The 14454-nt window shown below is 36.6% G+C and overlaps 1 protein-coding gene across 1 annotated transcript in view; it reads right to left on the bottom strand.

Moving 5' to 3' along the window:
* Positions 1 to 1186: 1186 nt before the first annotated feature.
* Positions 1187 to 14454, bottom strand: part of sdc2 (syndecan 2) — a 36421-nt gene continuing 23153 nt past the window's right edge. Inside the window, exons 2-5 of the mRNA XM_059556207.1 lie at positions 4945 to 5059; positions 4678 to 4854; positions 4309 to 4422; positions 1187 to 3177 (exon numbers count right to left, since the gene is read on the bottom strand). Coding sequence (XP_059412190.1) covers positions 3014 to 3177; positions 4309 to 4422; positions 4678 to 4854; positions 4945 to 5059 — 570 coding nt within the window. The 3' untranslated portion in view covers positions 1187 to 3013. The remainder of the gene's footprint in view (positions 3178 to 4308; positions 4423 to 4677; positions 4855 to 4944; positions 5060 to 14454) is intronic.

Below are 14454 nucleotides of genomic sequence, written 5' to 3'. Positions count from 1 at the left end.
GATGTAAACTAGTCTTTCTTTTGCCCTTCAGTCAGAAGCTCTTATGAAGCCTGAAAGTATGTTTACTTTGGATGGCATTTCCTCGAAGTTTCTGCATGGTTTGGCATCCATGGTTGGCCTCTTTACTGAATCAGCCCCGTTTCTCAAAGAGAAGCCCCAGTGGCTTTTTGTGCTCCATATGTGCTCCCCTTTTCTCCCTCCCCCATTTAGAAAGCCATTATAAATTAAAGGGACATTGTGACATGGACACACACAAACACTGGGCACTGATCAGGGAGCCATAAATTTGACCTCATAATCAGCACAGCTGAATAGATGTAAAATAAGGCTGAAATGTTTTGATGAGACTGGGTTAAAGGCAGATGCTACATATCACGGCCTGGAGAGTAAGCCATGTACATCTGCCAAGGCTAAGGCCAGGCTTGACCCCTCGATTATATGGGAAAACAAGATCATTGAAAGCAAACAGAGAACGGAGAGTTAAGAAGCATACTGATGTTCACATGAGCAGGAAGAGCAAAACTCATGGCATTGCTTCAAATAATCCAGTTTCTCTATCAAGGATCATTCTTGCACTACAATACCCTCACATAGAATAATAATAAAAAAGATACAGCAGTTTGGTTCCTATGAATCCAAATACTGCCATGATCTTATAGAGTAATATTCAGATTTGTATTCCACCAGACCATGACACTGATCTAAATAAGAGAAGCACTGTGATCAAGCAGTGTTACAGTAATCCCTGAGGAGAACCAATAAAGATTAATAAATACAGAGGTAATCTGCACTACTGAGCCCATGTGTAAACACTTTCAGTGGAAATCCCTTCAGTTCCCATTTTACAGTCCCTACAAGAGATGCCGGACACACATTTATTCATATGATTATATTCATATGCAATGACTGCAACGATACAACAAACAACAGAATGAACGTATGAAAGACAATGAATGATAAATAGAACGAACCATAGAACGAATGAACGATATAACAATAGAACCTACAGATAGATAGATTAGATAGATAGATAGATAGATAGATAGATAGATAGATAGATAGATAGATAGATAGATAGATAGATAGATAGATAGATAGATAGATAGATAGATAGATAGATAGATAGATAGATAGATAGATAAGATGGCTGTATAAATGAATAAAAAAAGAAAAGAAGACCAGAACATTTAGGCCACAATGTTTATTCAGTAGTGTTGTTTTAACTTATAGGTACAATACTGTCTGCTTTTTGTACAACTAAAAAAAGTTACCATTTCAGTCTGCTGTGCTAACACAATACCGATCACTCGAACTATTCTGGCGTACACATTGCGTCTAAACGACAGACATTTGCACGTTTCCAAATGGTAGGCACTTTTAAGGCAAGGTTTTAAACATTTGTGAATATACATTTATATATAATTCTATATAGATTTTTCCCATACATGAATAAGTAATTGGATGCGAAGGTCAGATGTCTACTCAAAAACAAAAACTAACAGCTAACAATGAAAACTCAAATGTGGCCAAAGGAATACACAGCAATGTGGAAATCAAATGAGTCTTTGGGTTTGCCTTTGTTTTCTCAGTACCTTGCTTCGTTCAGCTCCAGCTTAGATTAGGTAAGGGTCAGTACAGTCACTTTTGGGTGTTGGTCACAGTTGGGTACATAAACAGGGCAAGGAAGGAAAGATACACAGGGAGTCAAGCTTCTCAAGGCAACTTCACAACCTTTTTAGGGATCTAGAGAGCGTGAGTTTGATCACACTGATCCATATGGGACATTACTGGCCTATATAATGGTTTTTGATGAGCACTGAAGAGATAAATTAACAGCACTCAAACTGGGCGGTTGAACTTCAGCTTTTTCAAATAATCCCGAACTAGTGGAAACTGTTAAAACATTTATGATTTCAATGAAAGTGATTCCAAGTTGCTAGTTTGTTTGGGCCCAGTAGGAAAGCAAAGCATGTAACAGTATAAAAAAAAAATAAAAAAAATTCAGGTCTACTCTCTTCATGAACTAATAGAACAGATCACTGCAGTGTGACGTGAGAATAATTGTGAGCTTTTCATCACTGAAACATCAGAACGGCGCTATGATCAAAGGAAATGCATGTCTGGAGGTGGGCAGGCCGTGTCAGATCCCCAGTATGAGCTACCACAAGCTCAGATCACAGACGACAGGCTCTGGGCTCATCAGTTCGATAAATCAGCCTCTTTTCAACCATGTGAGAAGCTTTAGAGTCGCCAAGATGAGAATCGATGAAAAATGGCACTGGTTGTTTTTCTTAACCCGCAAACACTCAAGCGCAGATGTAAATCATTTTGCAAGACATGGGTCTTTTGACGTATTTTCAGTTCTAAGCACCAAAAAAATAAATAAAAATAACAAATAAAATAAAAAGGTGAACTATGTGTTTTGTAATAATAAAATGAACATTGCAACCTGGAAGGAAACATTTACACTGACTCGTTAAGAGTTACTAGACAGAGTTCTGAAAACTACAGAAAGGCATTTTTCAACATCTGAGAAAATGATAAATTAATGAAACACTTATGATCAACATCAGACATGCTAGGACAAAACAAAAAAAAAAAGATGAGAAATGAAGTCAGGACTGATACAGAACAATTATATTAAATTATTCCACTTTAAAATTGTCTTTACAAATACATACTGCTACAGTTAAAAAGTAGTCAGCGACTAAAAATGCGGATATCCTCACCCTTACAGATGTTTTTTTTTCTTTTAAGCCTTTTCAAATACACAGAAAATAATGTTTACATATAGAGAGATTTGCCATAAAATAATCAATGCTTGCTTTTTTCATTAAAAAAAAGAGGAAAGAAAAGGTCTTAATTACAATACTCTATGCAAAAGCTTTCCTTTATGTTATTAATATTTTTCCTCAATCATGTCGTATGATTTATTCTTTTTTTTTATGCAGAATGAGTTTGTTGTAGTCACTGATCACTCAGGTTGGTGAAGCTCGTTTGTACATGACTGAGTCTATGCGTAAAACTCCTTGGTGGGAGCTTTCTGATAGGCCGCTCCAGACGGCTTCCTCTCCCCAAGGTCGTAGCTGCCTTCGTCCTTCTTTCTCATGCGGTACACCAAAAGGAGGATGAGGAAGATGGCAAAGAGGAAGCCGATAACTCCACCCGCAATGACAGCTGGAACAGAGGATTTAAGAAGGCCTAATGAGTCAGTTTGTTTCAATGAAGATGAGCAGACATAGCTGAGATGCTGCTTTCTCACGGTACATGTGAAATCTCATTCCTGCCCGACTACGTGACTAAAGTGCCATCTGGGAGTCTGTGGCTCATACAAAGCAGACTCAGATTATGTCCAGTAATCAAATAATTCAATAAGGAACCCCTCAACACTGCTGGAGGGCCAAGAGATTGAGCGAGAGGAAGTGTGGAAGAAGACAGGAAGACATTTTTTCTTCTCATCACAGGATATTAAAACCGAGTGTGCTTAACTTAAGAATTTGACCTTTAAACATTGAGAAATGTATCAGTTATTTTGACTGGGTTGTATGGTAACATGCTATTTATGTTTTTTTATATCTCTCCTAAAACAAAAATTAAAAGTGGGCGTTCTAGTTGAAATGTGTAGTAAACTTTTGAAACTCCCAGTGAGGGCTGCAAATCAAGTTTATGAAAGTGCACACCACAGCACCATGAATTATAAGCAGGAATTAATTATAAGCAAGACTACTCTAATTTAGTAGCAAAATTATTATAAAAAACATTTTTGTACACTACCATTCATTCATTATTATTATTGCTATTATTATTATTCTTATAAAAATAATAATAATAATATTCAGCAAGGATGCATTACATTGATACTTTTACAGCGTTACAAAAAATATTATTGAACATTCAGTTCATTAAAGAATATATTGTGGTTTCTGCTGATTTCAACATTTATAATAATAAGAAATTATTTTGAGCATAAAAAACAACATAGAATGATTTCTGAAGGATCATGTGACACTGAAAACTGGAGAAATGGCTTCTGAAAATTCATCTCTGTCACCTCAAAAAATAAATTATATATATATATATTTTTTTTATTATATATATATATATATTTTTTATTATATATATATATATATATATATATATATATATATATATATATAGAGAGAGAGAGAGAGAGAGAGAGAGAGAGAGAGAGAGAGAGAGAGAATTTACAATATTTTGCTGCATTTCTGGTCAAACAAATTATGGCATCTTCTAAAAATACTCAAAAGTGTCTTGATAGTATCTATTTATAAATGATAATTTACAGACCTGCCAAAACCTCTGTCCTCTGGAAGAGATTTTCTGACTGGACATCCAGGGGTGATCGAGGGAGGCTGGTGGTGCTAGTGACTGGGTTCCTACGTGAGTCTTCTGTGGTAGGGACTGGGACCTAAAGAGATTGAAGAAGAGGCTGCGTTACACTCAATTTGGAGTGATGGATGACTTTATGACAGCAGAGGGCTCTTTGCTGGCTGCATGACCACACAATGTAATTTACATTCATAGATCCACTTGTGACCAAGAGACCCCATTTACACCTGGTTTTGGTTTCAGGTGATCAGATACATAGGACCTTCTATGCCCTTATTACTAAACTGGTGATCGGATCCTCTGAGATGGGTGATAATAGCACATAACAGCTGGTACCCACCTGTATCCTCACTCGTTTATTTTTGTCTTCGGGGACATCGCGTGACGTAGATGTCTCCACTTTCGGTGTGAAGTCTTTGGTGGAGTCCTGAGTGGGCTCTGCTTTAGGCACGATGAATAATGTTTTTACAGTGACAGGTTTCCCAATAACTTCAACTCCAGCTCCTGAAAGACAAACACAATCTGTGCTTCAACTGCAATATCCAACATGACAGGATCAGATCGTGCACCTAGAATCGATGAGGCACTTCTTACCTGATCCTGATCCAGAAGTGAAGTCATCGTCATCTTCAGGGTAGCCTCCTGACCCGGCCTCCTCCAGGTATAAGTCATCGGTCAAGGAGGTGGATTTGGCCGCAGAGACCGCTATCTGCAGAGGTTTAAGTAAAAAAGAAGTCGTAAAAATGGAGATTAAGACAGAAAGTGTTTTCAGCTTTCGTGGTCTCAAACCCCTAAACTCAAAGGACCAGAGGCTATGAAATCGATTTTTTTTTTTCAGTAATGTGTTTGAAACTAGTAAACTGCCCATCTTGCCACACGATGAATGAGTATTCCCTGTTTCCACTGCTTACTGCTGAAATCTGAAAGTCAATATTTTCTGCCTTAACATGTATTATACACAGCCTAACCTTCTCATCAAAGACTCGGCGCAGACGTAAGCCCAGCAGCTACAAGTAATATTCGCTCCACAACCGAGCATTCAGAATGAACTGCAGACTCAGCTGTTTCTATAGAGCCACATTATGACATTTTAAAGCACTGCAGAAACCTTCCAACAACAGGTTCATTCTCAGGAGCCCAGCTGCATCACCTACAAAGGAGCAAATTTACTAAATAGTTCTGGGAGTATTTAAGTGCAAGAAACATTAACCGTATGTGCATAAGCGTTTATTTAAATGATGTAATTGTCATTCTTTTCAATACAAACACTCTCACATTCTATGCCAATTAGGTTATTCATACATTGTTCCCCATTCACAAAACTCACTCATTTGCAAAGTGCAATTAACTCTGCACTATTGAACAGGATTTTATTAAGAGTGAATTAGCATTTGTGTGCATATTCTAGTAATCATGGCAGCAGTTATTCATCAAATGAATGCTGTAATCGGGAATATATTTCCAGATAAGCGGTGTAATGAAGCACAGTTTATTCAGTTTAAAGAGCATTTGGAGGTGTCTGCTACACAGTTATGGAGATTATGGAGAGAGATAGTCCCAAGACAGATCATGGTAGAATTTTTGATGCCACAAACCCCCTAAACCTGAAGTGAAACATTAAAATATGAAAATATTTTATAATTATGATAATGATAAGAAATTAAATTAATTTAAATTCAGTCTGAAACACCCCGATGTCAAATTTGAATAGCACAGATTAGGATACACTATCAAGTGACAATATAATCTGAATGAATGTGTGTTAACTATCTATAGAGGTTTTTGTGGTAGTGCTAATAGTGTTCCTTTGTGTTATCTGGTCTTTGTGGAGTGGTTTACCAGCACTGTGGCAACCAGCATTGAGCGTCAGTACAAGCCTGGCTGTGACCGTCTCTCCATACTGATGCGGCCTAGAAAAGGGCCCAAAATGTGGTCACCATAAATCACACTACAGGGCCCGGGAATAAGGCACAGAGAGTCTGTGGCACACATATTGCTTTCTTTGTTTTAAGAACTGTGAAATAACATGTATATTGATTTTTTTTTCTTCATCTTTTCACAGAAGAAATAGACAAAAGCACACTGAGAAAACTGTTTTCCTACCGAAAACATTTTTGTGGAAATTTGTTGTTAATGAATGTGTATAAAACTAGAGCTGAAACAACGAATCGATTTAATCGATTAAAATCGATTATTAAAATAGTTGTCAACTAATTTAGTCATCGATTCGTTGCTAAATAACTTTTATTTGCCGTAAGCGGCTCATTTCGTGCATATTTCAAATCTGCGGTGACCAAAGTGTGGCAGTAATGAGCCACCGGAGGTTTTACTCAGCCAGTACAACAGGAGAAGTAGCGAATAGCCAATAGCTGGCCTTGTTTTATGTCACGTGCTTCCCGAACAGCGTCTCTGCAGCCATAGACATCATATGATGTCTATGTCTGCAGCATTCAGCGTGATGTGGGAGTACTTTACATTGAGCCTTTAAAAAAGAAGAGTAACCTGTAAACTCTGCACTACTGCACTGTTTAAGGGGACGTTCACATATCGCGTCTTTTGCGCGCTCAAGTTCGTTATTTCCAACACCGCACCGCATCGAGTTAAAAACATTTCAACTTTTCAGAATGCAGCAACCGCACCGCGGGTCATGTGACAAGAACTAACCAATCAGCTTCATCCTTTCCCGTAACAACGTTAAAAGCTCAGTCAAGATGAAAGGAACAGCTGATCATAGTTGTATATGGATTTCCATTTTGAAATAAATTTAGTAGCAGAGCTACTGCAAGCGATTTTTGAGCTGCAAATCCATTTATCCTTTGCTGAAATTTCCGCGTCTTCAAGGAGAGGGCACGTCATGGTTGCTTATCAAAGGCAGACGCCTCAGGGGCGCTTCTGCGCGAGCGCTTTGGAAAGAAGGAGAAAGCGGTGCGCCTAGCGTTTTCCACGCGTTTTTAGGCGCGATTTGTGAATGGCCCCTAAGACTTTCATTTGTGCAGATTCTCCAGTACAATGTTGTTTGCAAATGTTTAGTCGTAAAAGCTGATAACATTGCTTTTTAACAGTTAACATTTAAAGCTTTACAAACATGTTCTGTGATCAGTTTGTCGTTTACCAGTTCAAAATTCAGTCGTGCAGCCTAATTATGACTGAATGAGAGAGGTAAATGTAGATATTTGAAATGCACTTTTTTTTCTAAGTATTATTCACTGCTCTTTTTCACACAGCAGGTTTTTCTGTGTGTGTCCTATTTTTTTTTTCTGGACAACCTTCTGATGGATTTTACTTTAAATTGTGAGTTCCATTCAGGTTTCATGCCATTGGCACTTTTTTTGAAGGATTGTTTACAATTTCACAGCAAAAGCTATAAAGCTTTTTCCCAGTATATATTAAAATACAATGCACTGCAATTTTATTCTGTTTTATCCTTATTCTTCGTGAAAATATGTTCTGAAAGATTCCTTAATAAGCTTTGTTCGGGATGTTAAACTACTTTAGGAGCTCTAAGGACTGCCATGGTGAAAACATTATTTGAAATCTCCTTGTGAAATTTGCTAGAGTATGGGTCAGTGTTCTGATTGCAGAAGAGTTCGACAAAGGATTACTAACATAATAAAACAACTCCAGGTATATTTTTGATGAGGATATGACAGTGCAAAATGGTTAAAATCTCTTAAATCTATGCTGAATGATAAAGACCATTTATTAATAATTTACTTGGGGAAAAAATGGGAAAAACTAAAATATAAGTACATAAACCGATTAATCGATTAATCGTAAAAATAATCGACAGATTAATCGATTATCAAAATAATCGTTAGTTGCAGCCCTATATAAAACGTAATGATGTGTATTCATGTTTGCGAGATCTAGTATCTTAGGCCATCTCTCACAAAGAGGTAGAGCCGTACAGAGGACGGTGAATGAACACAATGATGAAACAGAACAATAACCAGCTCATTCAAAAGGGGCAGTGACTTCCCACAGAAAAGCATTCAATTCAAAGTCCTGATCAAAGAGGAATTTGTTCAAAGCAACTTTATCTTAACCTTTCTAACCCAGCATTGCTATTCTCTTGGTAGACAATTCACTTGGCCGGCCCACACGACAGTGCTGTTGATTTGGTCAAATTCTTTCTCTGCTGATTGAAATGCAAAGTACAAAGAGCACAATTATCTGGGCCACACACACACAGGCGCATCAGCAGTGCTCGATATCTTGAGTCAATTCTTTTTGTCAATGGGATTCTAGTCAAAGTTCTGCAACGAGGTGTCTAATGTGTTTTTATTTCTGGCTTGGGACAATAAATAGACCACAGAGCTGTTAAGATGCTTTCAAAACCTTTTGAAGTAATGCATTTTACTTGAGTGCTCTTGAACGATTAGTGTTTATTTTGAAAAATAAAAATGCACCAGATCGATAAGATACTTTTGTGCTTGTGTTGTGTATTTACATTCACTTATCAGCATGGAAAATGTACAAATGATACCTAAAAATAGTTTTGCAAAAGTTGCATTTACTTACAAAGAAGAAAGGACCCAAGCCTTTGGGACAACAATATCAGAAACTTGGAGGTGGACGCAACCACCAAGTAAACAACCACCTAGAAAAAAAACCAGGCCACTCTACAACACCTTATGAAACCACAAAGCAAAACACTACAAAAAAAGATATTTAAAAATATATTTTTTTCTTTATTTTTGTCTTTAAAAATTTGTGCAAGATATATATATATATATATATATATATATATATATATGTATATTTACTAATATAATAATAATAAATTATTATTATTATTCACAATATATATATATAAAAATTGGATTCCATTTTTACTTTTTTCAGACTCTGTTTTAATGGTTAAATAAAATTTTGAAATCATGAAACCTACACAATTTAACAGCAATTTATTAAGAGATATTTTTTTTTCTGAAAAAAAAACACCTAAATGATTTAATAAAATAAACGAATATTATTAATATATATATATATATTTTTTTTTTTAAATACTGTTTTATGTATGTACATTTTTCTGGTAAATAAATTCTGGTAAATAATTTGTCTGGTAAATATTTCCTTAAGAAATGTTTTAATAATTGTATTAGTAGTAGTAGTAGTAGTAGTATATACATTAAGTAATATATTTCTGTCACAGTTTCTTCAAACTTTTTATTCAAAATCAAACTTTTATTTTAACGGGTTGGTGTGAAGACTTTAAAGTTTAAGTTTATATATGATATGAATATAGTTTTGAATTCTGCTTTTCCATCCATGTTCTATATATAGTATTCATATATACAAAATACATATATTTTGTTGTTTTGAGCATCCTACCATGATTGCTACATGTTAAGAAAAAACAGAATACAAGATTGGGGCCATATTTACTGGCCTGATTACACAGGACGTCCTTAAGACTGATTAGTCGACTAGTGTTTGTCCCTAATACGTATTTTTGCACATCCCTAACTGACACACATTTCTTGTCGGTGACTTTGTCCTGCTCTGGAAATGTTGTCATGTACCAAGTGCAAATAAGTTCATCAGCGAGGACAGTGACTGAGGGGCAGTAATGAGCGCTAGAGAGTGGCCTAGTCAGGCAGGGAATCAGCAGTAATGAAGGGGCCAGCAGTTTGTGGCCCCGGTTATGAAACAGCATTTACTTTTGTCAGTCTCTAATGAACAGGCAACCAGCAGGAGGCTGCTCCGTTTCCATAGTGAGGCTGGGAGTAAAATACAGAGATGGAGAAACCAGGGAGGGACGAGCGAGAGGACAGTGACTATAAACAAAATAATAAATAAATAAAAAAGAGTGATGGAGGGAGGGGATGGGGACGTAGGGAAGCGAGATTACTGCTGCTAAGGACAATGTGCTGCCTTCAGGTTACATCGCTAAAAGCCTGTCAGACTGCACATCTATGCCTAGCAACCTCGGGAAGGCAAGTTCCCACTGTCTGACATATGCTTAAGCCATGTCATTGTTAAATCAGGTGGGGAAATGGAGAGAAGGACAAACGTGGCAGAGCTTTATTTGGTCCGGCTGTCCCCCACTGCATGTTAGCAGAATTGACTGAGGATGATGCATATATCTCAAAAGAAGTGTCCAATGTGATGTAGCCTGTTAGTTTATCTATCTTAAAAAAACAGTGAGCAACAGAGCTACACCACAATCAGTACTGAAGTCTAGTGCAGCACCCGGTCCATCAGTCAGGGTGTGTTTATAACAGAATTTGAGGATTAATCACGACTTGTTGGCAACGGCTCTCATGTCATGGCCCAAAAACAGTAAAAGAAGCAATTTCTGTATGGGAGATAAGAGATGTTTATTTGGACCGCTTGAATACTTGAGAGATAAATAAGCCAACACTTTCTGTGTTAGAAAAGTTCCACTTATGGTACAGTTAAATTATTTTGTTTTAAACATACACTACCTTTCAAAAATTTGGATACGGTAAGATTTTTCAAATGTTTCTGAAAGTCGCTTTTGCTCACCAAGGCTGCACTTATTTGAATACAAACACAGAAAATTACTGTAATATTGTGAAATATTAGCAATTTAAAATAACGGTTTTCTTTAGGGCTGCATGATAAATTGCATGAAATATATATTGGGTATCTTGTCAGTAAAGCCGGTTCTGTAACCAGCGGTAAATCTCCATCACGTGCATGCTTTCGCATGGAGCAGCATTTACTACACAGAGCCGTTGTTCACTGACAAGCTGCACAAAAGAATGATCAATTTTTGTGCATGTTTTGCACATCTTGTCAGTGAACAACGGCTTTGCATGCACGTGATGGAGATTTACGGCTTATTACAGAATCAGCTTTCCTGACAAGATGCGCATTAAATTTCGCATGCAATTTATCGTGCAGCACTAGTTTACTTAATATGTTTTGAAATGTAATTTATTCCTGTGACAAAGCTGAATTTTCAGCAGTCATTACTTCAGTTTTCAGTGTCACATGATCATTCAGAAATCAGTTTAATATGCTAGTTTGCGGCTCAAGATTTTTTTTTTTTAAACAATGTAGTAATTTAGTAATTATGTAAAAATCTTTGCTCTAAATTTTGATAAATTGAATGCATCCTTGCTGAATAAGTAGTATTCACTTCTTTAAAGGTAAATAAATATCATACTGACCCTAAATTTCTCAATGGTAGCAATTTAGTAACAATTATGCTTTAAACAAAGACAAAAAAAGCAAAAATAAATGTTTATTTTCAGAAAAAGTCAGAATTTACTTCATTATACATTTTTATAAAACTAAAAATAAATAGAAATAACATTCCACATTTTATCAAAAATATTTGTATATTTTTTATTTTAAATTTGTATCAAATAAAAAAAAAGGACTTTTATAAATTGTATCAGTTCAAGTAAAATCTAACTTGTTTTCAGAGAATGTATTTTTTGGAAAAAACAAGACACACTATTTTTTGGCAGTGTAACAACAAACAGGCCACAGTGTTCCTGTTCTATCAACTCAAAGGGCATATTGTATGTGTCTAGCATACAGAGAAGTACACAGTTCCCCAATTCAACAGCTGTTCCAATGCAAACTAAAACCACAATGTACCATCCAAAAAGTCACCGATCATTGACTAGTTTTTAGGCTGAATAAAAAATGCTTTACAAAATGTAACACATTTTGGTGTTTTCATGATCACTGTTGTCACTTCCAATTACTTGTGCTAATCCATAATAGAGAGTCAACAATCAAACGTATTGAATGTAAAAGACTTAGCAACAATGGTCCACTGTTGTATCTTCAAAGACACCAGCAACACATCAGCCACCCATTAGAGATATCTGAAGCTGTATCAACACAAAGACAGACCTGGAAGTTACACATATAGATAATCAAACAGTCAAAAGGGACTTTTCATGCAGCGATTTATTCAGGAAATGCTGCACTGTGGAAGAACAACATACAAGCAGTAGGGGTTTTATCTCTCTGTCCATCTGTGCTTGAGGTTTCAGTGCCTTCCTAAGGTTCATAATCAAGAACTAATTAACAGGAAAACGAGTAGAGGGGGAGCTTCTCCAGAAAGTGGAAACCAATCACAGTCAAGCCCAAACCCAAGCGGGCCTGGAACACGTCCAGGAGGAACGTTTTTGAGGTGACATCATTCACATGCCATGAGGAGACTGATCTACAAACCAGAATCTCCTCATCGGTCTTTTGAGATTCATGAGGCCTTTCCTTTTTCTCCACGGGGAGGGTTAAGAATTGCTTTGAAGCTGACTTTGACTGATCCAAGGGATAGGAGCTACATAAATGTCTAGAAGTTTTAGGGAAGTGCTCATTGAACTCTAATCCTCAGTCTAACAACACACAATGAAGAATCAACCGTAGACCTCCAACATATAAGCCTCCACAGCTCTGTGCACCCCAGGTGACTGTATTAATCAAAAAGAAAGTTCACAAAGAACCTCTCCACGGATTCATTCCAAGCTCTTCATTTCACACAAAGAAAGTCTCTACGATGAAGTTTATAGTCCTTCATGCAATATTTCAAGGCCTGTCCTCATGCAGATTCCAGCATTTTTTTTAAAAAACAAATAGAAAACGGAGACAGCTGCTGCTGAGAAAGCTGAAAAAGAGCCCATTTATCACTAATGAATCTGGGATCCAGAGTGGTAAATGTAAACAGGGGAACTGAAGTTCTCAGCAGGTTGAGTGTCTTTGGTCTACACTGGCAGTCATTTGTCCGCAACTCGCACTCTTATAGTCAAAAGTGCTCGCGAAAGCATGTTGGGCAGGGAAGCAAGTGCACTGGCCCAGGACAGATTAATATGCTCTAAGATTCCAAAACAAACGGCTGTTTGACATACACAGGCCGGCGCCACATTCCTGGGCTAGTGCCCCATGTAAGGATACGAAGGGTCTCCTTGCTGTAGCTGCAGGGGCAACAACTTCTGCAATCAACAGAGGAAGCACTCCGCCAGACCTTATGCAAAACTTAAAGGTCTAATGGACTTTCTATGAAAAAAGTATACTTTAAAGTGCACCAAAAAGATCAAACCAATGTTATGCATCAAATATAGTAGGGGTGGGCGATATCTCGATATTTAAAATATATCAAGATATTTTTTAAACACGATATGGATTTTGACATATCGTATATATTGATATATTGTTTATATTCTGATTCCGCCACTTTGCTTGTTTGTCTTCTCTGTGCTGTGCCTCCTTGATTTTGTTCCCCATCCCCTCGCGTGTTGTCTCATTGAACATGGCGGTGTACGCATCCAGACCGGAGGCTAGAGAACTACTCAAAAAAAAAAGGACAACTGGCTCCATTATATGGAGATACCTTGGTTTTAAGGCGTCGTACGAACAGCAGGCAGATGTCTACTGTAGAGCACTATGATTTCCACCATCCAGAAAACGTGGACGGAATCGCGGAATCCAGTCATAAAATGGAATTTACAGTTTAACAAGGAATGTCACGGAATTTGTCAAATTTTGAATGAATTAATCAAAAGTAGGTCATTGTACTCAACATCAAATCATGATATGGACTAATATATGTAAATATTAAGCCGGAAAAGTCTATTTAAATATGAATTATGCATGTTCTGCGTGTCTGTTTTAATGAATGGCGCAGTGTGTTTATTACACACACACTGAAGTGCGTGTGATGCTAGCGTCATATCACATCATAGACTGTAGTATCACATACACAGAACTGTAAAGGTAAACCCGTCAAAATAAAAGTATTTGCCAGAAATCTATTACTATTGTTCAGCAGTATGTTCATAACCTACTACCACTATTAAAATGAAACCAACATAATTTAAGGAATAGTCACACAACATTTCTTCCATGTTTTATTTTTAATAGTAAGTCCCCTTTGTTTACAGAAAAATAAAGTTTGCTTAATTTTCAATAATTAAAAGATAAATTAAATGAATGTTTTATGCCTTCATTTGATAACCAGAAAAATTTTAATACACAGAATTTCAGAGGGGAAAAAACATTTAACATAAGGCTATTTTAAGAAGAAAAAAAAAACATTAAGTTGTTTTTATGCATTTAAATAATTACACATGCTAAAACACAGAATTAGGTAACAATAAAACATATGGTGAAGAAAAA

This window comes from Carassius carassius, chromosome 8 (assembly GCF_963082965.1).
Source record: "Carassius carassius chromosome 8, fCarCar2.1, whole genome shotgun sequence".
NCBI classification, from domain to species: Eukaryota; Metazoa; Chordata; class Actinopteri; order Cypriniformes; family Cyprinidae; genus Carassius; species Carassius carassius.
The sequence above is the reverse complement of the archived record's forward strand: the minus strand, read 5'-3'. Positions and strand labels throughout refer to the sequence as shown.